Below are 23259 nucleotides of genomic sequence, written 5' to 3' on the forward strand. Positions count from 1 at the left end.
CCCAGCAATTCCATTACTGGAGATTTACTCTAAAGAAATATTCATACCTTCTCCAAGATATGCACAAGTATATTCATTGTAGCATTGTTCAAAATGAGGGAAAACTGGAAATCTATACATGTTCGCTACTAGAGGAATGATGATTTCAATAAACGTCTCCAAAACACATTTGATAAAATTCAACATGCATTCCTGATTTTAAAAAGAAAAAAAAACATACTGAAAACAAGCTAGGAATGGAAACTCTCCTAACTCTATGAAGAATAACAACCACCCCCAAACTACAGCAAGTATCATTCTCCATAAGAACAAGGAATCAAAGTGAATAAAAAATAAATATTCGAATGGCAGAGCATAAACTATTTTCATTTGCTGATTTTTTCATTTTCTACCAAGGAAATCTGTGAGAACCAACAGGAAAGTGATGATCATTAGTAAGAGAGTTCAGAAAGATAACCAGGAAAAGATAAACCACAGAAAAACCAACAGTGTCTCTATACATCAGCAGTACCCCTTAGAAAACATGATGAATTTCTTTTGGATACTTAGACCTGATAAAAGCACAAACCATAAAATATCTCAGAGGCAAACTTAATAAGAACAAGGGAGAAAATTTAAAAAAACAAAAAATTTACCATTCTTTACTAAAACAACTCTGTGACGGAAGATCTATTAAATGGAGAATCATGCCATCTTCTTGAACGGGAATACTCAATACTTGAAGAAAATCAATTCTCCTACACATTACTCTATAAATTAAAGGCAATTCCTATTTTAAAAAGAAATCTCAGTGAGATTTATCTGAAACTAAACAAGGATATTCAAAAATTCATACGAAAGAGAAAACGCACAAGAAAATTTTGGAAAAAGAAAAAAGAACAACAAAGAGAAAATTAGCATACCCGATATAAAAAATGCTACAAGGTTTTAACAACTAACATAATGGGGTATTCGTCATGGGAACAGGCAAATAGATTAGTAACATAGACTAGAAAGTCTGGAACTAAACACAGGACACTTTATGATAAAGTGACATTTCAACATAATGGGGAAAGGATGGGCTATTCAATAAAAAGAATTGAGAAGAGAGTAGACTATTTATAAAATAAAATAAAATAAAATTAGGTATCTCTTCAGACAAGACAAAAAATTAAATTTCAACTGGATTAAAGAAGTCCCTGAAACAATTCAATCCACAAACATGTTATCACAATTAAAGAGAATATTTTTCTGTTTTAGGTTGGCAACGTCCTCCATAAATAAAAAAGTAAAGGTCAGAATTCATAAAGGGAAAGACTCACAGGTTTGACTGTTTAAAAGCTTTGTAGTCTTGGAAAACCACTTACAACATGTCTAATGGATGAAGGGTTACTATCCTTCAAACAGACAGACAACAATTCTCTAGGGGGGAAAATGAGCAAAAAAAGATAAACAGGTAATGTCCAGAGTAAAACCAAGCCGTCCATAAGTGTTTGGAAAAACTGTTACGTGTTACTAGCAATAGGGAGAAATGCACGTTAAAACAATGAGCTACCGTTACCTCCCATAAGACTGTGAAAAATTTACATGTTTGATATTAAAAGTGCAGAAAATGATATACAGACATAAGCACTATACTTTTTTGAAGTGGTTAAACTGTTAAAGATATTCTGGAAGACAACTGGCTATCTGAACTTTGAAATGCATACCTTTCTTGAATCTAGAAATTTCTTTTAAAAAATTATTCACTTGTGCTCAAAATCATGTGTAATATAAGTGTTCATAGTAATTTCTTTTGTAATGGGGAAAAATGAAATACCATATATGCCAAACACTAGGGGAACAGTTAAATAACTGACGCCTGCGTCCTACAGAACAGCCGTGAGAAAGCAGGCCGTTGGTTTGCGGGATGAGCTTTCCCTTCCCCTCCTCCAGGCCTGTCTACCCAGCCCGTGTCTTCCCCTCTGACCCGATCCAAGGACACTCACCATTATCGAGCCAACCACAGGACCTTTGATCACCCACCACAGAGCCGTGTTGTCATTCATATCCCAGCAGCTGGAAGGCGACAGAGAGAGGAGATAAAGACACGGGGGAAAGAGCCCGTGCCGGGGCAGGGACGCCTGCTGGCGGGAGGAGGGGCTGGCTGGAAGGGGCGCTCTGGGGTGGACTGTGAACCCTGGCTCTTCAGGGGCGCTCGAGCTGAACCTCGGTCCTGCCCACTGCTCCCCTCCAAGGCACCCCTGACTGGCCGCTGCCCACGCAGCCACAGGCTGAGGGCCACTGTAAGACTTGTGCTCTGAGCCAAAGAGCAGGGACTGGAGCCCCGGGGCCTTGCTTCTCTCCAGACCGAGGTTGCAATGTCACCTGAAGCGATGGCACTCCGAGCTGGGCTCAGAGCAGGGCTCCAAAACCTCCCACCCGCCTCACTGTGCTCCCGACCGAGACCCGGGGCGGGGCGGGGAGCGCATCTCCATTGGCACCCGGGTCGGGATTCGGGCTTGGCGCAGATTTGGAGGGCCGTTTGGGGTGGGCGGTCTGAAGTCGGGTGGGCCACCGGGCAAGCCTTCTAAGAACAGTAAGACACAGGGGCACACTCACCCTGTATCATCGAAGTAGAGCCTTAGCACAGCCCACACGGTCACACACACAGTCGGGGTACCTGGGATAGGAAAACCAGCATGCCCGAGTGCCCCCCTCAGACTCAGGGCCCCTGAGCGGCCACCATCCCCCTCAGATTTGGGGCCCTGACAGACAAGCATGTGCACCCCTGAGACCCGGGGACCCGGGGCTCCTGGAGGCCCACAGCCCCCTTAGAGCCAGGGGACATCCCTCCCCAGCCCTGACGGTGGCCTTCCTGAGTGCAGGAGAGCCAGAGGGTCCAGGAAACAGCCGATGGCCATATGGCCTCGGGGCAGGGAAGGGCCCTTTCCTCAGCCTTCCCTCTCCAAAGGCAAAGTCAAGGGCAAAGCTGGCCACGAGGCCTCAGCCTGTCCACGCCACGAGCCAGCCAGTCACCTACCCCAGCCAATAATGATGTACCAGTAGAAGTATCTCCTCTCGGGAAAGAAGGTCTCCACCAGCAGCGTGAAGAGGTACAGGCCCTCGATGAACAGCCAGAAGTAGTTGGACACCACGCAATAGTGGAAGAAAACCATGATGGCCTTGCACTCCACCTGCAGGGAAAGCCAGGGTCCAGGGACGCCCGAGGCAAGCCCAGGGCCAGGAAACTAGTCTGGAAAGAACCCTGGGGCCTCAGCACCACCACGGGCTGCCATGAGACCACGGACAGGCCGAGTCATCCCTCTGAGTCTAAGTTTCCTCGTGTGTCAAGTGGGATTGGCGTTTCCACGTACCCTCCCTCAGTCGCTCTCAAGTACCACGAGCAGGAAGAAACGGCCAGAACTCACGTTGTGACTAGAGATAACATCCTACAGAGGTAATGTGGCCTATTAAAAGCTTCGTGGATTATTCCTGGACTTCCGTATTAACTTGAGGGCAATGCCTTAACCCTGCAGGAAAGCCCCGGGACGGAGCGGTGGCAGGCAGGGAGGCGTTCTGGAATGGGCAGTGCAGGCGGGGCTAGGACCTTCCTGGAAGGGGTCCCCGCGGCCGGCCAGGGGCCTGGCCCTGGAGCTGGCGCCTGGCCTCGGCTCACTCACGGTGGAGGTGAAGCAGTGGTTGTTGTCCTGCTCTGCGTACAGGATCCAGTCTTTGATGAAGACGGAGATGGCCCTCAGCATGAAGGACACAAACAGGTTCATGTGGATGAAGTTGCGTGTGCAGTGCAGCTTCCTGCAGGAATGGGCCGAGGAAGAGGCAGCGATGAGGCGATAGCCCCAGGGCACTTCAGAATCCACTGGGCTGTGCTCGCCGCCAGCTCCAGGGCTGTCTCCAAGGGGTCCCCACCTGGCGCGCCCTCCTCATCCCGCCTCTCTAAGTCCTTACTTCCGGGCCTCAGTGATCAGGCCCTGCTCTCCAGGTAGCTAGGCTTTCTCCACCTGTGGCCTCTCTCTATCACGACCAGGCGCGTGAAAGGCGGGTGTAGGCTTCCACGCCCAGGATCTGCCTTGCTGTGCAGCCCTGGACAAGTCAGGGCCCTCTCTGGGGCCAAGTTTCCCATCAGTTATCCCAGGGATGGGATGAAATGCCTTCCAAAGAACCTTGCAGGGTTGACCGCTTCAGGGCTGCTGGGGGTCTCACCGGAAGCGACACAGGATGACCATGGCAGTGGTGAGGGTGACAAGGGACGTGCTGTAGCCAACGGTGTACAGGGCCTTCACTGACAGGTAGTAGTAGTCCTGGAGCAGACACAGCACGTGGTGTGGGCCCCAGCCCCCCAGTCCCCTCTGAGCACACCCAGTCTCCCGGTGCCGGTGCAGCACCTGCCCCACTCTGGGCCTCCAACGCCTTGCCCCCCCACCCTGTACCCCCTAACCTCTCTTCCCCTGCAGCTCTCGCCTCCTCCATCCCCCATCAGAGCCTCACCACCACCCAACCCCGGGCTGAGCTTCCTGCTCCCCTCTGTGCAAGGCTGGGTATTCCGCTGGTGTTTAATCAATGCATGTCGAATGCAAGAGAGTACTAACCCATCAGAATAGGCGCCAGCCTGGAGAAGGGTGCAAGGAGGACCCTCCGCCGCCAGGCCCAGCTTTAACCTTCAGCTGCCTGAAGTCCTGGATAAGTAGCCAGGGTGCAGGGGGACACGGGGAGGCACCAGCTGATTTTCAGCCCAGGCTGAATGACTGACAGACTTGCCCTGCATCTGGCTTGGGTACGCAGTAGGCGCTCATGCATGCAGGCAAAATCGCACACGCTGCCTAGAGAACTGAGTGTCCTGCAATCCCCCAGGTGAGTGCCCGTGCACCCCACCTCCTCATCCCATCCCAGGGCCCTGTAGCAGGTAGAAGCTCACCTGGTCCCCGCTCTCAGATACATTGTCATCAAAGCCACAAGCATCAAAATAGTGAGGGAAGGGCTCGGACCAGCCATCCTCCGTGCAGTTGCGGCTCACCACCCCCATGTCTGCGGTGAGAAGAGAAGTCAGCAGGGCGAGGGAATGACTCCAGAGGGCCCTGAAATTCTTATCGGAGATTTATTTCTTAAGTGGGAATTCCTAGAAACCCCTATGGCCCACCGGAGAAACGTAAGAACAGAAGGTTCAAGAAATCCTCCACCGTCAGGGGAAGAGATTTCTGAGGGGCTCGCGCTCAGCCCTTTCTAGGGCCACGAGGGACACGCTGATCTCTTAACAAGGGGTGAGGGCACTGAGCCTGGCTGAGGCCACACTCCCTGCACCCTCCCGCCTGGAACCATGAGTGCTTGCCAGGGGAAGAGTGAGCCCCTCCCCTGGGCCTGGGCCAGCACTTGCCCAACTTCAGGGTACAGAGAAACCACCCGGGAGGCCAAACAAATGCAGATTCCAGGCCCAGCATTCCCAGGGAGTCTGGCTCAGGAGCTCTGGAGTGAGTCAGGGCACATAAAGTGGGGTCCTCGGCACACCGTGGCCCGCACAGCTCTAGGTGATGCTTTCGCTGGGAGCCCTGGGCCTTTGGCCGCTGTGCCCAGAAGACAGAGAGCTTGCTTCATAAGCAAGGACGGGATGCCATCCACCTAGCGCCACATCTTATTAAGGCACAGGAGGAGGCACCAGTTTGCCGGGCTGTCCTTTCCCTTGCCTGGGGCGGTTTCAGCTTTAATGAGGCTTCTCTCATTATCCCAGCAGCCTGGAAGGACAGAAGGCAAGTATCCCTTTTCCACTGGCCCAGCACCTGAGGGTGGTGGGCACAGACGGGGGTCTGTTTCCATGCTGGCTTCCGGGGATTGGCCTGGTCTATCAGGATGGGGGGACAGCTCCCTTCATAAGCAGTTATCTGGGAAAGGATCTCTCTTTCACAGGATTCAGGAACCAGGAAAATGCTAAACAACATCAGACACCTGCGAAAAAGTGGCTCCAGCACCCACACCCCTGGACAGAATCCTCCCCCTGCGGCCACCTCGGGGAGCTCAGGGGGGAGGCGTGGAAGTTGGGGGAACAAGGGAGTTCCCCGGGCAATAGGCAGAAGCCAAGAGAAGAGGCCCCTCTGCCTCTGGTGTCTGCTCCACACTGAGGTGGGAGATCTCTTTAGCCAAATTCTTTCTAGCCAAGAGTCAGAGCCGCCCTTGCTGGGTCTTTGACAAGCAGCGGAAAGAAGCGTTTAGCCCAGAGCAGGGAGTCTAGCCTCTACCCCTTCTCCACTGCCGAGCTCTGACTCAGGTTGAGGAGAACGTCTGGCAGGCCCAGGAAAAGAAAAGGAGCTCACTGCCATCCCACAGTGTGATGCCAAACGTTCCTTCTTTCAGCAAATCCGTCTGAGGCTGTAACTGGCAACCTCCTCCCAAGCCCCGCTGAGCTCTTCTTTGACAAAGTCTGGATTCCCAGGGGAATCCCTGCCCTGGGTCTGCCCTGCTCTCTGCCTGGCCCCCCAGAGGATGGTGGAGAGAGGAATGGGAAGCTGCTTTGAAAAGCAGTAAGAAAAATGTCCTAGAGATAAAGGTTGTTTCCTTCCCCCCACCCTGTCCTTTTTTTCCCTTCTTTTTCTAACACCTACAGTGTGGGCTCAGAAAAGGGTAAGAGTTTGCTCAGGACTGTTCTACGTATTTGCTGCTCTATTGCTCTGAGGCAAATCTGTGGGAAATGGAGAGCTTCCCGGATTGAAAACCTGCAGCCACCGCGCCCACTTTGTGAGAACCACCTAGGCCATTTGCCACTGCAACCGCAGAGGAGCTCAGAATTTTAGGGCAGTGGTTCCCAAAGTGCGGACCCCAGACCAGCCATAGTCAGCCTCACCTGGAGACTGGTTAGAAAAGCAAATGTTCAGGCCCCGCGCCATGCCTACTAAATCAGGAACCCTGGGGCAGTTTTAACAAGCCCACCTGTGAGGTCCTGAGCAAAGTTTGAGACCCACTAGATGTCAGAGTTCAAAACCTATCAGGGAGCATCTAATTCAGGAGTTCTTAGAGTGCTCCAGGAGGCTTCAACAGATCTGCTCCTGCCCTGAAGCTGTATGCAAAATGCGCTCTGTGGGCTTAAGTGAGCTTTTTTATTTGGGGGAGAGGACATCAATAGCTTTTTTGGAAAAGGAAGCAATTTGTCCAAAAGTCACACAGCCCCAGAGGGCAGAACCAGCCTGGGAAGTTGGAGCTCGAAGCTCCCAGGTCAGCAGATGCCCTCCCTCCAGCCAGCCTAGTTGCCCCCAGCTCGTCCGGTTACCTGAGAGACCCAGGCTGCTACTGTCCGCAAAACCAAGCTCTCCTGCAAAACACAGACGCGGGCGTCATTTGTCAGCTCGCCAGGGTGGTCCCCTGCTGACTCTCCACCCGGGAAGGTCAAGGCTGCCGTGGTCTGGAGGGCCTGGGGGTTGGGGTCGTGGCCCTCACGCCCCGTGGCTGCACACACTTTCCCACACAGCCAGCCCCATTTGGTTTGCGTTTCTCTTGTGAAGAATGGCCCGTGACTAAGTCCTCCCCCCGGGACTACAGGAAATGGGGCATTTCAGGGGAACAGGATGTTGGAAGGGAAGAATTGGATAAGGATGAGTTTCTCTTTTTGAGAAATGGGTAAGGAAGAAAACGTGGGTACAGGGCTTGTGGTGTCATCTTTGGGGCTCAAACCTTCCTCTCAGACTCCAGACCTTTCTCATTAGAAGGGAACCAAGAAGTCCAGACTTTATCCTCAGACATTTTTTTCTCCATCTCTTCCTATTCTTTACTCTCACCCTGACCCTTTCCTCATGCCAAATCCCCTGTTCGCAATGAACTCCCATTTCCCCTTCACTTCTCAAAATCCTGTTTCCAAGGCCCAGCTGACATGTCCCTCTTCCAGGAAGCCTTCCCTGACCTTTCGGTTATTCTGTCAACAAACTGCAGGGTTAAGTCTTCTGTTTACTCACTTGCTGTATATTCCAATTTCTCAGCCCCTGGTGCTGTCAGTATCTGGACTCACGCACACGTTCAAGGTTGTATGTGTGCACGGGAACACACAAGTGTGCGGGTTTGTTTTCTAACCCCTCCATTTGTGAAGTTCGTCCTCCCAAATGAGCCCAGGAGTGCCCAAAAGCCAAAGGTTGTGTCCTTTGCCTTTCTCTGCCCTTCTCCCCCCGCCCAGTAAGGCTCCGAGTGGGCGAGCCTGGGGGAGGGGACAGGGAGCAAGAACCAGATCCTGGTGAGCCTCCCAATCCACCCGCACCGGACCCAGCGGCCAGAGGCTGGGATCTCCCGATGCTGGGTTCCCACTGGATGGACAGATGGACAGCAGTGTCCCCACCAAGCTTCTTCTTACCGATGGTTTCGGTCTCCCAGACTGAAAAAGAGAGAGAGGGAGAGAGAGAATGCAGAGCTGAGCAAGGGGGCTGGAGTCGGACTGCTCCCAGGCCCCGCTGGCCACGTGCTCCCTTCCCCACCCCCAGACTTGGGGGAGACGACTTGCGGGGGGGGGGGGGGGCCCAGAGGATGAGGCTACAAGCTGGAAGCCTCTACTGCTCCCCACAGAGCAGGAAAAACAGTTAAAGAGAAAGGAGTAGAGGCATTTGGGAGGAGGGGAGAGGTCAGCACTCCAGCCACCTGCAGAGAGACAGTCCTGCAAAGAGCCCGAAATCCAGCCCAGAGCTACCAGGGAACCAAGAAAGAAGAGGAGAAATTTTCCATTTCCTCCCTGTAGGGGCAAGTCTCACCGATACAGCTTTGTGAACAGAGGTGTTAAAAGGCCTGCCTTAATGAACCATTAAGCATCAGGTGCAAACCACAGGTTCCCAGTGTGTCTACCAGAGGGGAGGGGTGCAAGCTGCAGTTGGGAGGGGGGTTTATCTCAAGCAATTCTTGTTTGACTGTTGATTCATTTTGCATTTTTGTTGTTGTCGAAAGGAAGCAGTCTTGGCACAGAACCTGACACACAGTAGATGTCCAATAAACTTTAAATAGGCAGCTGAATGAAAGGAATACACAGGGAAGGAAGTAATGACGTCGGTTTCTGTGGGAGTGAGTTAGAAACGGGGCTGAGTCACAGGCTGCCCAGCCTGCTCAGCACTGCCCAGGACCCCCTGCCAAAACGCACGACTATGCCTGCGCCGGGTCACACCACTCTCCAGGCCCTCGGGATGGCAGAGCTTCACCGTCACCCACCTTCTGGGCTGGCAGGAGGTCTGGAGGTGGCAGGTGTGGGCGTGTGGGGACCCGGCCTGGGGTGGGAGGTGGAGAAGGAGCTGCCGCCCTCCCTCTCCTGGCTGCAACCTCGCACGGGGGCCTTCCCCGCCAGGGCACTATCCAGGCTGGTCAGTTTCAGTTAGAAAAAAAATCCACCTTTGCCTCTCACAGACCGCCTGCCTGCCGGGTGACCAGCCGGGGCTCCCTGCGGGGCCAGGCTTCTGATGCTCTCCACTTCCAGGACACCTCGGCAGGTGAAGGAGGAAGCTGAAGCCCAGGTGGGGAGTGGCCCTGAGCCCCTCAGAGCCCCTCAGGAGGCCCCGCCCTCCAGGCGCCTTGAGCCAATGACCCCACCCAGGGATCAAGGGCAGAACCCAGGTCCACCCACCTCCCTGCCCAGCCCCCAGATGGCGCCCCCAGCCTCCTGCCGGCCTCCCCTGACACCATGAGAGGCGACGCAGAGGGCCAGGGTCTGGCTCTTGGCATCACATCCCCCTTGAGTGTCCACAAGGCCTCAGCCAATGGCTGCAACTGGCCGGGGACCCACTGGACTCCGCCCAAAGGGTTGCTGCACAGTCAGCCCTTGCCCCCGATCCCTCCTGCGCAATCTGGTCACGAGGGCTTCGTGCCTCCGGCCACAGGGCTGCCCCCTCTCCCCCGCCCTGCACCCCAATGTCCAGAGACAGCAACGCTCAGCCACCCTGCCACTGCCAGGACCCCAAGGCCACCCCAAGCCCACAGGACCTCTGACTATCTCCAGCCTCTTGAGCAGCACCCAGAGACTTCACAGACCTCTCCGTGACGCTCTCCCCCCTCCCAGCCCCCACGCACAGGCACCAAGGTCAAGGGCAGCCAGCTCCGAGAAGACTCAGTTGAGAAGCGTGAGTGCGCAGCGACCCCTGGGAGGGACCTTCCTGGGCCCAAGTGTGCACGTGGGGCAGAGACTTTGGGACCAGCTGCCTTCTTCCCACATCACATTCTCCCAAGGGGGACAATTGTGTGGCCGTGGCTGTGTGTCTCTCCGGATCTCTGTGGGCATCTCTATGGCAGTATGAGCGATAAGTGTAATATCAGCTAAGATTCAACAGTGAACCTGTTAAAGGTAGGAGGCCGCGTGCTCCGCGGTTTGCACATGCATTACCCTCTTTACTCCTCACAAAGCCACCCGGTGGGGTGTGCCATACTAGTCTTCCTGTTTTACAAAGGGGGGAAGTGGGGTGAGGAGAAGGCAATTACTGAGCTCCGGGTCCCTAGCAGGGAGAGAGGACCCCGAGCATCCCACATCTGGGAGCACAGCCTTGCTCTTCAGCACCACGATGGCATCCCAGGGGCCACGTATGGGGACTGCTTCTGTGTCCTTGGGTGTGCGTGGGAGCCTGTGCTTCCATCGTCCCCACCAGCGGGTGCGCCCAGGAACTAGGATCATCGCCCAGGGTCCTTGTGCCCTGCCTCCAAGGCACGCCAGGAGCCCAAGTTCGGGGAGCAGGCTAGAGCACCCATGCCCTGAAGATCCCCGGGCTGAACGTACCTTGGTCTGGGTTGAAGATTCGGAAGAGTTCTGGGCAGCTGACAAGGACCATCTCGCCCACGCGGGCGGGTTTCCAGCACGTGATGTTGTCCCACATGCCCGGGCAACCTGTGGGGAAGACAGCCGCAGGTGTAGGCCCAGCCGTGCGCACGCGCACGCGCACACACTCCCCACAGGGCCGGCTCTTGCAAGGGGAGGGGAGTGGTTTAAGGGGGGGGCTCCGCCTGTCCCCGGGTGGTCCCGCTAACAGGAGTTGCAACAACATGCCCATTTCAGGCGTCCTGGGGTGGGGAGAGACCAACCCTGTGCCCCACAGAGCCCCCATCTGATTTTACACATCCCACAGCCCTACGTCCCAGCAGGATTTGGGTGAGAGAGAAGCAGGCCCAGCACCAGGCCAGACGGGATCCCTAAGAATTAGGATGCGGGGCTCCGTGGGCCCCTCTTCCCACATCACCCTGGACCGTGGGGTCCAGCTGCAGACCGGCTTCCCCTGTGGGCCCCGCTTCCCCTCCAGGGGCGGCGCAGGACCCGGTGGGCCCCAAGGGGCAGCAGGCAGGACGCTGCTCCCGGCTCCCATCTACCCTCTGGGGCAGCCCTGGAGCAGGGGTGCTTTTTCCAGGAAAGCTGGCCTGGACCTGGGGATGGAAGGAAGAGCACAGGCTTGTCAGATGGACAAGAGGGAAAGTCATCCAGGCAGAGGCCTGTGCGTGCCAGGGGCAGCCAGGAAGGACCTGCAGTGGGAAAAGGCAGGAGGCAAGACCGCCGTGGAGGCCACGGCAAAGTCACAGAAAGACACTAGAGGCCCGGATCAGGCGAACGGCAGACAGAGGGTGAGGAAGGAAAGGACAGATTCCAGAGCGACTTAGGAATCAGTGAGCCGCGGCGACCTGCTGGACATGTGCTGTGAGGGTGAGGGAGAGTCAGGCTTGACCACCACACTGTGCGGCTTGGGGGACCCAGTGGATCCCCCAAACCCTCTGGCCCTGGCCCTGCAGGCCTGCGGGTGGGGCTCCCCGCCCTTCCTGCCCTCCTTCGCTCAGTCCAGTCCGCCTTCCTCTTCTCCACTACAGTGGCTCTGGCCGAGGTCACCAGTGGCCTCTGAATCCAGCCAGCACTTCCGGCCCCTCCTCGCCTGGGCCACACCACACCCACCTGTCCGGTGTGACTGCCATGCCCCGGGCCCTCCTTCTCAGCCAGCGCCTGGACAAAGGTGCCGGCCCCGCCCTGCCCTGGGCCCGCAGGCCCCGCTCGCCTGGAATGGGATCGCAGAGTTGGTGGTCTTAACAACTGCATTACAGGCGGACGACTCCCAGCCTGTGTGCACCTGCTCCCTGAGGGCTGCGGCGCGGCCTGCTGCCTGCTGGGCAGCCCCTCTGGAGGGACCAAGGCTCCCCGCAGCCTCCCCCTTCTTAAACCTGCCTTCCCGCTTCAGACCCCAGCCCAGGAAGCCCTCCTCGGCCGGTCACCAGGCCCTGCTGGTCTCCCCTCCAAACACTGGTGGACTCCACTCCCTACTCCTCCCACTCCCCACCCCTCTAATTCCATCTGGACCACTGCTAGGGACTCCCGAGGGCCTGCTCAACACCCACCGCCCCAGCTGTGACCACTTTTTCAAATTGAACCTTGGCCCAGTCACCCAGCCCACACCGTCAGCTGCCATCTCCCAGGTGCTTCTTAGCAGTTCCATAGACCTCAGGGTGGCCCTGCCCCCTCCGCCCTGCCTCACGGCTCAGCCCTCCCACCTCGCCCTTTTTCCTCTAGCACACGTGGTGGCTGAGGCTGTGGGATGGCAGAGTTCACCCAGGGAAAGGGTGTGAGGTGAAAAGAGCACCGAGGAGGGAACCTCGGGGAACACCCATATTTACACGGCGGACAGAGGAAGCCCTCGGAGTGACAAAATCAAGAGCCGGTGGCCCCAGGTAGAGGAGGGGAAGTGGAAGTGTGACAATCCTGGTAGCAGAAAGTGCAGAGTTCCAAGGAAGGGTGGAGGGAGATGGGCTACGGAGAGGACTTCTGAGGTTAGGGGCACAGGATGGTGGAGACGCCCACCTCACCAGGCTGCTGGGAGGATTCAAGTCTACCCGGGCTGTCAGCCCTCCAGGCGTGCTACCCATTGTTGTTATTATCAAAGTCGTCTCAATTAGGTGTCCCTGGGAATCATCCCAGAGGCCCAGGCCCTGGGAGGTGAGGAGGCCTCAGTGGGAGGCCGCAATGGATCATGGGGGAGGCCTGGGCAGGGGCTAGGCAGGAAGGGGGCCTGCCCCCCAGCTTCGTGTGCAGAAAGCCCTGTCCCTCAGAACTCAGCCATTGCAATTTGGGACGTCACATCCACCCAGGCTGGCTCATGGAATCCCGCTCACAGAATGGCAGATTGTAGGAGCCAAAGCACCGCCGAAGCCGAGCAAGAGCGTGAAGAAACTGCGGGCGAGACAGAGCAAGCCCGGCCGGGTCTCAGCACCAGGCCGGTCATCCTTCCTTCCTGGCCACCCATTATGGCTGGCCCTGGAGCCAGCATGTGGACGGCTGTGTCGGCCTGTCCTTCAGCTGCTTGACCGGAGCTGGCTGTGGCACGCATGGAGCCTGGTCAAGACTGGCCCACGGGAAGCAGATTTGGCTCAACTGATAGCATGTCCACCTACCACATGGGAGGGCCGTGGTTCAAACCCCAGGCCTCCTGACCCATGTGGAGCTGGCCCATGTGCAGTGCTGATGTGGGCAAGGAGTGCCCTGCCACACAGGGGTGTCCCCCACTTAGGGGAGCTCCACGCACAAGGAGTGCACCCCATAAGGAGAGCCACCCCACGTGAAAAAAAGTGCAGCCTGCCCTGGAGTGGGGCCGCACACATGGAGAGCTGGCCCAGCAAGATAACGCAACAAAAAGAAACACAGATTCCTGGTGCCACTGATAAGGATAGAAGCGGTCACAGAAGAACACACAGTGCATGGACACAGAGAGCAAACAACTGGGGTGGGGGGAGAGGGGAAGGGGAGAGAAATAAATAAACAATAAATCTTAAAAAAAAAAAGACTGGGCCCCGGGAGCCTCGGGCAACAGCTGTTCCCATAATTTGGAGCCCCTGCGTGGCCAGCTGCTCCTGCCGGCTGACACATCTGGAGGTCAGGGAGCACTTGAGATGGAGCAGGCAGAGTCCCAAAGGCTAAGGGGTAAGGAGGGATGCAGGGGTGAGGGGGGATGGGTCAAGGGGAGCAGGTGCTCCCAGGACAGAGGTCACTGATGCATAGGCAGGGCGGGGAGCCACGGCTTCTTCAACTATTTCCTGAGTACCTACCATCTGCTGGGCGTCGTTCATGCACCATGGCCATGGCGGGGAAAAACAAGCAAGGCCGGCAAGTTCACATCTGAAAGCTGGGAGAGTCCAAAGGACATGGCCTCCTTCAGCACCTGACCGGAAGCCACCAGACCTGAGTCCTTGTCTATTTCTGCATGAACTTGGGCAAGTCTCCACAAACCCCAACCATGACTCAGTTTCCCTGTCTGCACAGCAAGGCCTGGGTGTCTCGGAGGGTACTCCCACCTTGCAGACCTGAATTTCGGAGCAGAGATTCCCTCTGCTGGAAGGAAGGCTTGGGGGAGGCTAAAGCCGCTTCCCTCACTGCACGGCCATGACAGAACATCCGCCAAAGCTCCCCAGCCCACCCCAGCCTGGGGACCGTCAGGCCCTGTCTGCCACACCTCTCCAAGCCCAGCTGGTGCCTGCTTGTGTCCCCAGCGGGCTCCACAAGGAGACTAAGACCCCTTGGGACATCTCCTGCAGCACCAGGGTGGGTGGGAAGCCCCGAGGCAGACCCCATCATCCAGGGGCCCAAATCCCAGTAGGGTCTGGGTTTAGGGGACACTGTCCCCAAGCCTCTGAGGAGCTCGCAGCCCTCCACCTACCCTTCTAGCCTGCATCACTGGGTCACAGAAGGCTCGCGGCCACCTCCTCGGGCTTCCCAGAATGCCCTGCCCAGACATTTCCCCTGCGGTTATCACCTCCTAGCCTGACCAGACGGGAGGAGATGAGGACTCTCATTTCTTGCCCATCCCCCTTCTTATTGGGACCAGCTCTGGCCTCGGGGGCCTTGGAGCTGAATCCCCCAGGGGCTCTGTCCCTGGTGCTTAGGAGAAGGGGAGTTGGACTCCTGAGTCAGCCGTGGGTTTCTAAGCCAAAGGGCATGGCTCTTCCCTTCTACTCACCCAGAATAAGTCTGGCTTCTATATCCCCATCTGTCCCACACTCCAGTGCCAACAAAGCTTCGACTTGTTGGAGCTGGAAGAGTTTAAGATGCCTTTTTTCCTCCTCCTCCTCCTCCTGCTCTTTCTTCCCTTCCCCTCTGTCTTCTACCATTTTTTCTTCCCATTTTCCTCCCCCTGGCGCCCTTATTTACTCAATTATTCAAGAAATATTAAGCACCACCATGAGTCCAACACTTCGGGGCAATCCAGGTGGGATGTGCCATCCTTGCCTGCACAGACAGGGGAAGACCAAGAGTTAAGCAAATAAACACTCAGACAGAAATTAAAGGGGTGATGAACCCTGTGAAGAAGAGCAGAGAGTATGAGAGAGAATTATGGGCATATCTTATTTAGATTGGGGGGCCAGATGGGGGTGGTGAGTCGGGGGAGGCCTCAGTGAGAAAGGGATGTTTAATTAGCCAGAACCTGAGAGCAGGGCTTGGCCAAGTGAAGGGAATTCGAGACAGAGGAAATGGTATATACAAAGGCCCTGAGGCAGAGTGATACTTGTTGCACCAGAAACACTCTAAGGAGAAAAATGCAACCTAAACTGAGTGAACCAGAGAGACAGTGGCACAGATGGAGCTGACAGCAGGTCAGCTAGATGGCTGCAGAGGCAGGTAGTGTGAAACAATTTTGGATTTTATGCTAAATGCTAAGAAAAGCCATAGGATGGTGTATGTGTTTTCTATTGCTGCTGTAACAAAGCAAACTTAGCGACTTAAAAGTACACAAATTTATTTGCACAGTCCTGGTGGTCAGAAGTCACACAGGTCTCTCTAGGCTAAAATCAAGGTGTCAGTGTCGACAGGGCTGGTCCCTTCTAGAGGCTCTAGGGGAGAGTGAGTTTCCTGGTCTTTCCCAGTTTTAGAGGCCACCCACATTCCTCAGCTCACAGCCCCTTCCCCCATCTTCAAAGCCAGCAGCACTTCATCCTCAAACCTTTCTCCCCCGCTCCCCTCTTTCAGGGACCTTTGGGATGACATGGAACCTATCTGGGTGATCCAGGATATTCTCCCCACTTTCTCACTTCGAGACCCTTAACTGAATCACATCTCCAAAACTCCCTTTTCTGTGTAAGGTCACATGCACGGAGCTGGGGGGTTGGGATGTGGCCACCTTCGGGGTGCTATTACTCTGCCGACCACAGACGGGTTTTAAGGCAAAGAGTCAATGTGACCCGATTTGGTTGTGTGCAGAAGATAAGCTATTTAAAGGGCAGGAAAGCAGGCATGGGGAGACCTGTGAGTCTATGGCGGTGGTCCAGGGGGGAGAAGACGGGGCTGGATCGGGAGTGTCGGTTGCAGGGGTGGAGGAGTCTTGCGTAGGAGAGAGACCGTAGACAGGACTGGCAGGGCTTGGAGACAGGCTGGCTGGGCGCAGCGAGTGTGCCAGAGATGGTGAGGGCTCACCCATGCCATGCGACTGCGTTCTGTCCAGTGTAAGTGGGTTAGAAGGATGACTCGGCCTCTTAAACGCCCTTCCTCCTCCTCCCCTGCTGCATCATCCATGCAGCCCACATGGGCAGGGTGGCAGCGTTCCAGGGTGGAAGGAGCCCGGATCCCTGAGTGACCCCGTGAAGTGGACTCCACCTCCCTCCTCTGCAGACCCCACTGCAAGCAATAAACATTACTGGGCTGAGTCTCTGAGATTGTAGGGCTTATTTGTTATTTCAGCATCATCTATAGGCTACTATCCTGACTAACAGAATGAAGGAGAGAGGGATACCAAGGGTGCCACCCAGGTTTCTGGCCTGATGTCAGGGTGGATGGAGGCACGTGCCCTTTACCAGAGTGGGGAAGACTGGCTGAAGAGCAGATGGCAGGGAGGGGCAGGGAGAGAATTAGGCAAGTTGGAAATCAAGAGCTCAATTTGGGATATGCTTAGTTAGAGATGATGATAAGAGCCAAGTGGCGCCAGTCGTCAAACAGGCAGATGACAGCCTGGAGGCCAGGGGAGCAGTCAGAGCTGGGGAAGATGGCAGGGCAGGCTGAGCACGGGGCACTGGTCAAGCCAGGGGAATGGAGAGGTGGCCTAGGGAGAGCGCGGATTAGAGTAGAAGGACCAGAAGAGGACAGGGCCCGGCCCCAAGTTCTGAGAAATGCCAACACTGAGCAGAGGAGCTGACAGAGAAGGCTGAGAAGGGGCAGTCAGGGCCGCAAGGACAAGCAGGAGAGGCTGGGGACGGCAGTCGGGAGGGCACGTTTCAAGGGCAACGTGTTCGAGGGCATCAGATGCTACTGAGAAGTTGAGAAAGTTCCCTCTTCCTCTTCCTCCCGCAGGGGACGTCACAAACCGGACCTAGGCCCTGTTCCCCGGGAGCCCCCTGCGAGCTGGGCACCTCCGCCCACAAAGCCCCCCTGCATCCCCGCCTGGGTTTCTGCATCCACCCTAGCCCCGAGCCTGAGACCTCAGTCTCCCACTCCACACGCTTCCTCTGTGGAACTCTGTCACAGGAATCCAGGCACTGGGGGGCTTCTCGCCAGGTGGGAGATGGCTGGGGACAATCTCTGGGGCTGGCTCCCACCTGAGACATTATCCCAAAAACAGCCAAGGAGTGGCAGCACTTTGTGCCAGCAGGGAGAGAAGAAGTCCATTTAGGAAGGATGCACTCAGAGAGAATGCAAAAGCTATTAGCCCTGCGCCCGGAACAGAAGAGGACTCATCTCGGGTTGTCATGGCGATGATTTTGTCAGGTTCCCCACAGTGTCCAGGACTCGCGAGACCAGTGGTACCAAAGGGACTCAGACAAAGCCGTGGTCCTTCCTTTGAGAAGCCACCCGAGGATGCTAGGGTATTGTTAGAACAAGTCGCCCATTTTAACAAGGATAAAAATACCACTCAATTTGCTGGAATTGACAGGCAACGTTTCGGTTCCACCAAATGAGAACCACCGGTGAGCTCCGTGCTGGCGAGGGAGGGGGAAGCATCACGGATGCAATGCAGCCGTCCCCTCTGGAAGTCTGAAAAGGCTAGAGCAGTGGCTCTCAAAGTGTGGTCCCCTCACCAGCAGCGCCTCCCCACCCAGAAATGCAGATGCTCAGGTCCTACCCGAGACCTACGAATCAGACACACGTGGGTGGGGCAGCACCATGGGTGTTTTAACAAGCCCTCCAGGGAACTCTGATGTGCACTGAAGCTTGAGGACCGCTGGACTAAAGGAAAACACGGTATGGGCAGCAACGGAACCCTCTGCCTGATGTGGCACCAAGCCCTGCCGGGTATCCACTCATAGAGAGGGTCCCTGCAGCCTCCACACCTTCCCCAGCTCGGTGCCCAGGTCCCAGAGCAGCTGGGAGGCCCATCTAAGAAGCTGAGCTTGCTTGCAGGGCAGGGGGATGCCCCCTCCTGCAGGCCCCTCTTCCCCCCAGAAGGGCGTGGGGTGGGCCTCGCTGGACAAGGCCCTCTGCACCGGACAGGCCTCGGACACCAGGTTACAATGGCCAGGAGCAGCCGCTCCGGCCTCTAAGTCTCCTTCCTCCTGCCAGGGCTGCCTCAGGCCTCCCTGCTCCGTCTTCTCCTGAACGTGGGGGACCCCCGAGGTAGGCCACGCCTGCCCAGCCCTGCTTAAATGCAGGGAAGGCTCCCAGGCTGACGCGGCAAGAAGGGGCTGGCTGGCTCCCCCGCTGCCCGGCAGGCACAGAGGCCCGTTCCCACGCGCAGGGAGCCCTTCTCCTCCTCCTCCGGGCACAAGCATACTGCAGCAAAAAGGGCACCCTGGCTGGGACGGGCCCCTGGGCCCTGTCCCAGGGCTGGCGCTGGCCCTTGGTGTGACTCGGGCCAGTTACCAATCCCCTGGCCTTCAGCCTCTCCGTGGGCCACGTGACCGAGCTGGACTCGGTGTTGTCTCAAGTCCCATTTGGCTCTCGGGTTTGGAATGAGGGACTAAACCACAGGTCCCAACAAACATCTGTAAAACATGCCAAGCATGTTGCAGGCAAAACCACCCAGGCAGAACACTTGCTTGCATTCCCACGGCCACCTGCCTGACTTCTTTTTTACCCCTTCCACTGCCTCCTGAGCTCTGGGCCTTCCCCTCGGCAGGCATCTGGCCCTGGAGCCTGCTCTGAAGGCCCCTCTCTGTGGTACCCTCTTACCTTCTCCTTGGGGAGGATTCTGTGGGGCCAGTGAGGAGAAAGGACTTGAGGGGACGCGGGTGCCTCCTGGGATTCCCATTCGCCGCCCCCCCCCCCCAAATCAGCATCCCCATTTCAACTGACTCCCTTAACTGGATTTTGAAAATTATGGGGAGACCCGCAAAATAAATACAAATATATAAAAGTAGAAAAGCATGTGAAAGCCATGTTTTGAGTTCACACGCAAAGCACTGGAACAAGCTATGGGTTCTTGTTTTCGTTTTCGAGTGTGTTTCAGGGACACCCGCTGACCTGTGGCCAGTGCTCTGCGCTGAGGTCTTGGAGGGGGTGGAAGGTGCAGGGAAGGGTGCTGCGGGAGGACCTCTCTCAGTGCACCCCAAGCACAGAATAATAGCACAACGCACGAATGTCCATCCTCTGTCACACCCAAATCCGACTCCCGGCCAGGGGTGAGCCTGCCATCGCCGCCCTCCCTGGCCTGAGATCACAGGAGCCTGTGATCATATGCTGCCGCTCTCTCCAGACCTGTGGTTCTCAGCCCAGGGTGCACTTGAGACCGTCTGGAAGCTTTTCAGCCACACGGGCCCCTGGCCCACCAAAGGCTGACCACGGGGGTCGGGGCCTGGACACCAGTTACACTCTCCCCTGGGTTGTACCATGCTGAACGGCGTGATGAGATGAACCGGCAGCTGCCGGTCACAAGCATGCTTCACTGAGGCCAAGAAGGCTGGCTCAGCTAGAAAGGTGGCCCAGGATGCCCCCAGGAGCAGCCCGGGGAAAGCGCGGACCCAGGCAAGCCCTCCCCTGGAGGCCGGCGGCGAGGCCAACTTGCTCCCAGAACTCCGGCCCTGGAAAGGCGCCCAGAGGCCCTTGCTCCCCGACTCCCTTCCAGGAGCAGCTCCTGCAGCGCCCGCTTGCAGGGAAAAGTCCCTGAGGACCACAGCGTGGGGTGAGCGGGGTGGGCTGGACGGCTCTTTCTCGGGCTGGCCTTCCCTTCCACCGCAGCCGCGCTGGCCAGGCAGGTCCGTGGAGGCAGAGGCCTCCTGCGCTCCTGGCCCTCAGCAAAGCAAACACCCTTTGGCCGTTTCGCAGCTGAGTAAAGTGCAGGCCTCTGGGGTGCATTCAAGGCCCTGCTCTGTCCAGCTGCATTCCTGCGTCCTCTGCTGTACGGCCTTCCTCTCTAGGCAGGGGGTGAGCAGCCACCCGGGCGGTGGTTGAGAGCACACATCAGAGGCGAACCCCGTGCCCGGCTGCTGGAAGGGCCAGTGACCTCTCGAGGTCCGAGGGGCCTCATCAGTAACTGGAGTAAGGACTCTACCCAGCCCAGAGCCGGTGAATTAGAAGAACGCTTACGGGGTGTGTTGTGTGGATTGAGAACCTGCTACCGGGTAGGCAAGAGCTAGCTACCACATTTCCTACCCGCCAGACCCCTGACCCACTGCTCCCTCTCCACCTTTACTCCCGCCTCCCCCACGGAGCTTCTCTCCCACCTTCCCAGGCTCCCCCATCTGCCCACTAAAACCCCCTGGCCCTCCACGCCTCCCGTTTTCCAGAAGCCTTTCCCAGAGTCTTCCAAACCGCACCAGCCTGTTTCCTGGCGATGCCTCTATCCTTTCCCGGGAGATCTGGGATCCAGCCCAGGACGGGAGGCACCGAAGGCATCTGACATTACAGAGGACAATGTATTTGTTGAGGACTCAGCGAATGCCACACACTGTCCCTAGAACTTCCCCTGGATGTTGTCATTTCATGCAATAATCCTACACGGTAGGAATTACTTTGTTCCTCCATTTTACAGACAAGGAAAGTAAGGTGCTGTGTGTCTCTCCTAAGGCCCGTGGCTAGTGGTCAGGGGGGCTGGGACTCAGAAACTGTCATCCTTCAGAGGCCATGTGGCCTAGGTGTCAAAGGCACAGACTGCCTAGGTTTAAGTCCCACCTCTGCCTCTTAATGGAGTGTGTCATTAAGGTAAGCAACATGCATCAGCTCCTTGTGCCTCAGTTTCCTCATCTATAAAATAAGCACAATAATAAACACTCCCCCAGGTAGAAAAAAGCACTAGAGCAGTGCCAGGCACATAGGAAGCCTCTATAAGTACTGGCTACCACCCTGGTCCATCCTACCTCCTCACTTTAATAGAGGAAGTCCTGAGGTCCAGCGGAGGGAAGACCATGGAGTTGGTGGCCTAGTTGGACCCCTATTCTCTTCCTCTTTTCCTCTGGTGGGTGCCCTTTGACTCTGCTTAATTAGGTGTCAGCTCTGCTATGAAGCTCAATCCTCTGACTCAATGAGGGGATAAGGGGGTGAGGGGACCTCTTCCCTCACCTCCAGGACAATCCTTTACATAGTGCCCTCCTCCAGGCCTAGCCTGAATCCGCTTCCTCCAGGAAGCCCTCCCATTCTCACCACCTACACTCACCCTGACCCAGCAGGAAGTGCTTTATCTCTCCACTGGATTCCCACAGCGCTCTCTCCTCTTCTCTCCACTGGCTCGGAGCTCTCTGGGCTGCAACTCAGAGCTCCCTCTGCCATTCCCTACCCCTAGCTTTGCACCCACTCCCCAGCCCAGACACCTTAGAGTCCAGCTCCTCACATGAGATGAATGAATGAATCAGAGGGTGAGAGGATGAGTGAGGGAAGAAATGAATGTATGGGGGGGGGAGTGAGTTTCTTCCTCAGGACCAGGGTCCCCTACCCAAGCCCAGGTTTTGGAGTGGCCTAGGACCTCGGGGGTAGGGCTAAAAGAGTACCCGGTGGGACCCCAAGGAAATGACGCGGGGATGCCAGCCCACTGGGAGGCGTCCACAGGCGGGCAGGCCGCTGCTGGTCCTCCACCGCCACCTCCAGAGGAGCTGGAGAGGCAGTGTGCATGCTGAGCCCCGAGCCACGCCCCTCTCCAGCCCCACCCCACACACTCAAGATCCCAGAGGCAAGGGCTACTCACTGCCCCCCAAAAAGGTCAGGCTCAGGCCTCCCGGCCTCGCGCTCCTGTGAGTCCCTCTGCTTAGAAGGTCCTCCCCTATCCATCCATCCTCAATTCTCACCTGCCCATCAAATGCCACCTCCAGAGGAGCTGGAGAGGCAGTGTGCATGCTGAGCCCCGAGCCACGCCCCTCTCCAGCCCCACCCCACACACTCAAGATCCCAGAGGCAAGGGCTACTCACTGCCCCCCAAAAAGGTCAGGCTCAGGCCTCCCGGCCTCGCGCTCCTGTGAGTCCCTCTGCTTAGAAGGTCCTCCCCTATCCATCCATCCTCAATTCTCACCTGCCCATCAAATGCCTGCCCAGCCCTCAGGCCCAGCTCCTCAGGAGAGCCAACTGGGGAGCTTGTAAAAATCGCCCATGATCTAAGCGCCCCCTCAGTAGGAAACAGGGTAGGCATCGCCACCCCCAAATCCTCGAGACTAAGGAATGAACAAACACAAGGGAGGAGTGCAACTATGGACTTAAGTAGACTTAGGATGATTCTAGCAATGGAGGAACTTGTATCACTGATATAAAGGCAGTGGCCACCAGAGGTTCTGAGGGGAGGGAGAGGGAGGGAGAGGTGTAACATGGGGTACTTTAGGGACACTGGAATTGTCCTGCATGACAGTGCAATGACAGATACAGACCATTATACATTTTGTCATAGCCTATAAAACTGTCTGGTGCAAAGTATAAATAAGAATGTAAACTACGGTCCATGGCTCATAGCAACACTTCAATATGTGTTCATCAATTGTAACAAATGTACCACACTAATGAAAGATGTTGTTAAGGTGGGAAAGTCTGCAAGGGGATGGGGATGGGGTACACAGAATCCCCTATGTTTCTGATGTAACATTTATGTAACCGAAAGCTTCTTTAAAAATAAAAACTTAACTCAAAAAAAAAAAAAATCACCCACGACCAGCCCCACCCCAGAGATTCTGATGTAACTGATGTGGTCTGTGGCTTGGTCCGTTTTTAAAGTTCCCCTGGTCTGCTGGGCTTGGGGAATGGGAGGAAGAGATGAGAGGTGGAGCTGGTTTCGGGACGTCGAGTTGTCCTGGGTGGTGCTTCACGGACAATTACGGGTCATTGTAGATCCCCCAGGGCCCACTGGATGGAATGTGGGAGAGTCTGGGCTATGATGTGGATCATTGACTATGGGGTGCAGTGATGCTCAGAGATGTTCTTACCAGGTGCAATGGATGTGTCACGATAATGGAAGCAAGCGTTGCTGTGGGGGGAGTGGGGGGTGGGGGCGGCGG

At 56.1% G+C, this 23259-nt stretch overlaps 1 protein-coding gene across 6 annotated transcripts in view; it reads right to left on the minus strand.

The window, feature by feature from the left end:
* Positions 1-23259, minus strand: part of ADCYAP1R1 (ADCYAP receptor type I) — a 60899-nt gene that overhangs the window by 19655 nt on the left and 17985 nt on the right. For all 6 annotated transcript variants that reach the window (XM_004463306.5, XM_004463307.4, XM_058296817.2 and 3 more), the window contains 9 exons: positions 10688-10795; positions 8300-8320; positions 7232-7273; positions 4895-5004; positions 4183-4280; positions 3642-3774; positions 3002-3155; positions 2581-2641; positions 1968-2037 (listed from right to left, as the gene is read on the minus strand). In XM_004463306.5, the coding sequence (XP_004463363.1) occupies positions 1968-2037; positions 2581-2641; positions 3002-3155; positions 3642-3774; positions 4183-4280; positions 4895-5004; positions 7232-7273; positions 8300-8320; positions 10688-10795 (797 nt within the window). The remainder of the gene's footprint in view (positions 1-1967; positions 2038-2580; positions 2642-3001; positions 3156-3641; positions 3775-4182; positions 4281-4894; positions 5005-7231; positions 7274-8299; positions 8321-10687; positions 10796-23259) is intronic.

The sequence above is a fragment of the Dasypus novemcinctus genome, chromosome 5, assembly GCF_030445035.2.
Source record: "Dasypus novemcinctus isolate mDasNov1 chromosome 5, mDasNov1.1.hap2, whole genome shotgun sequence".
Lineage (NCBI taxonomy): Eukaryota > Metazoa > Chordata > Mammalia > Cingulata > Dasypodidae > Dasypus > Dasypus novemcinctus.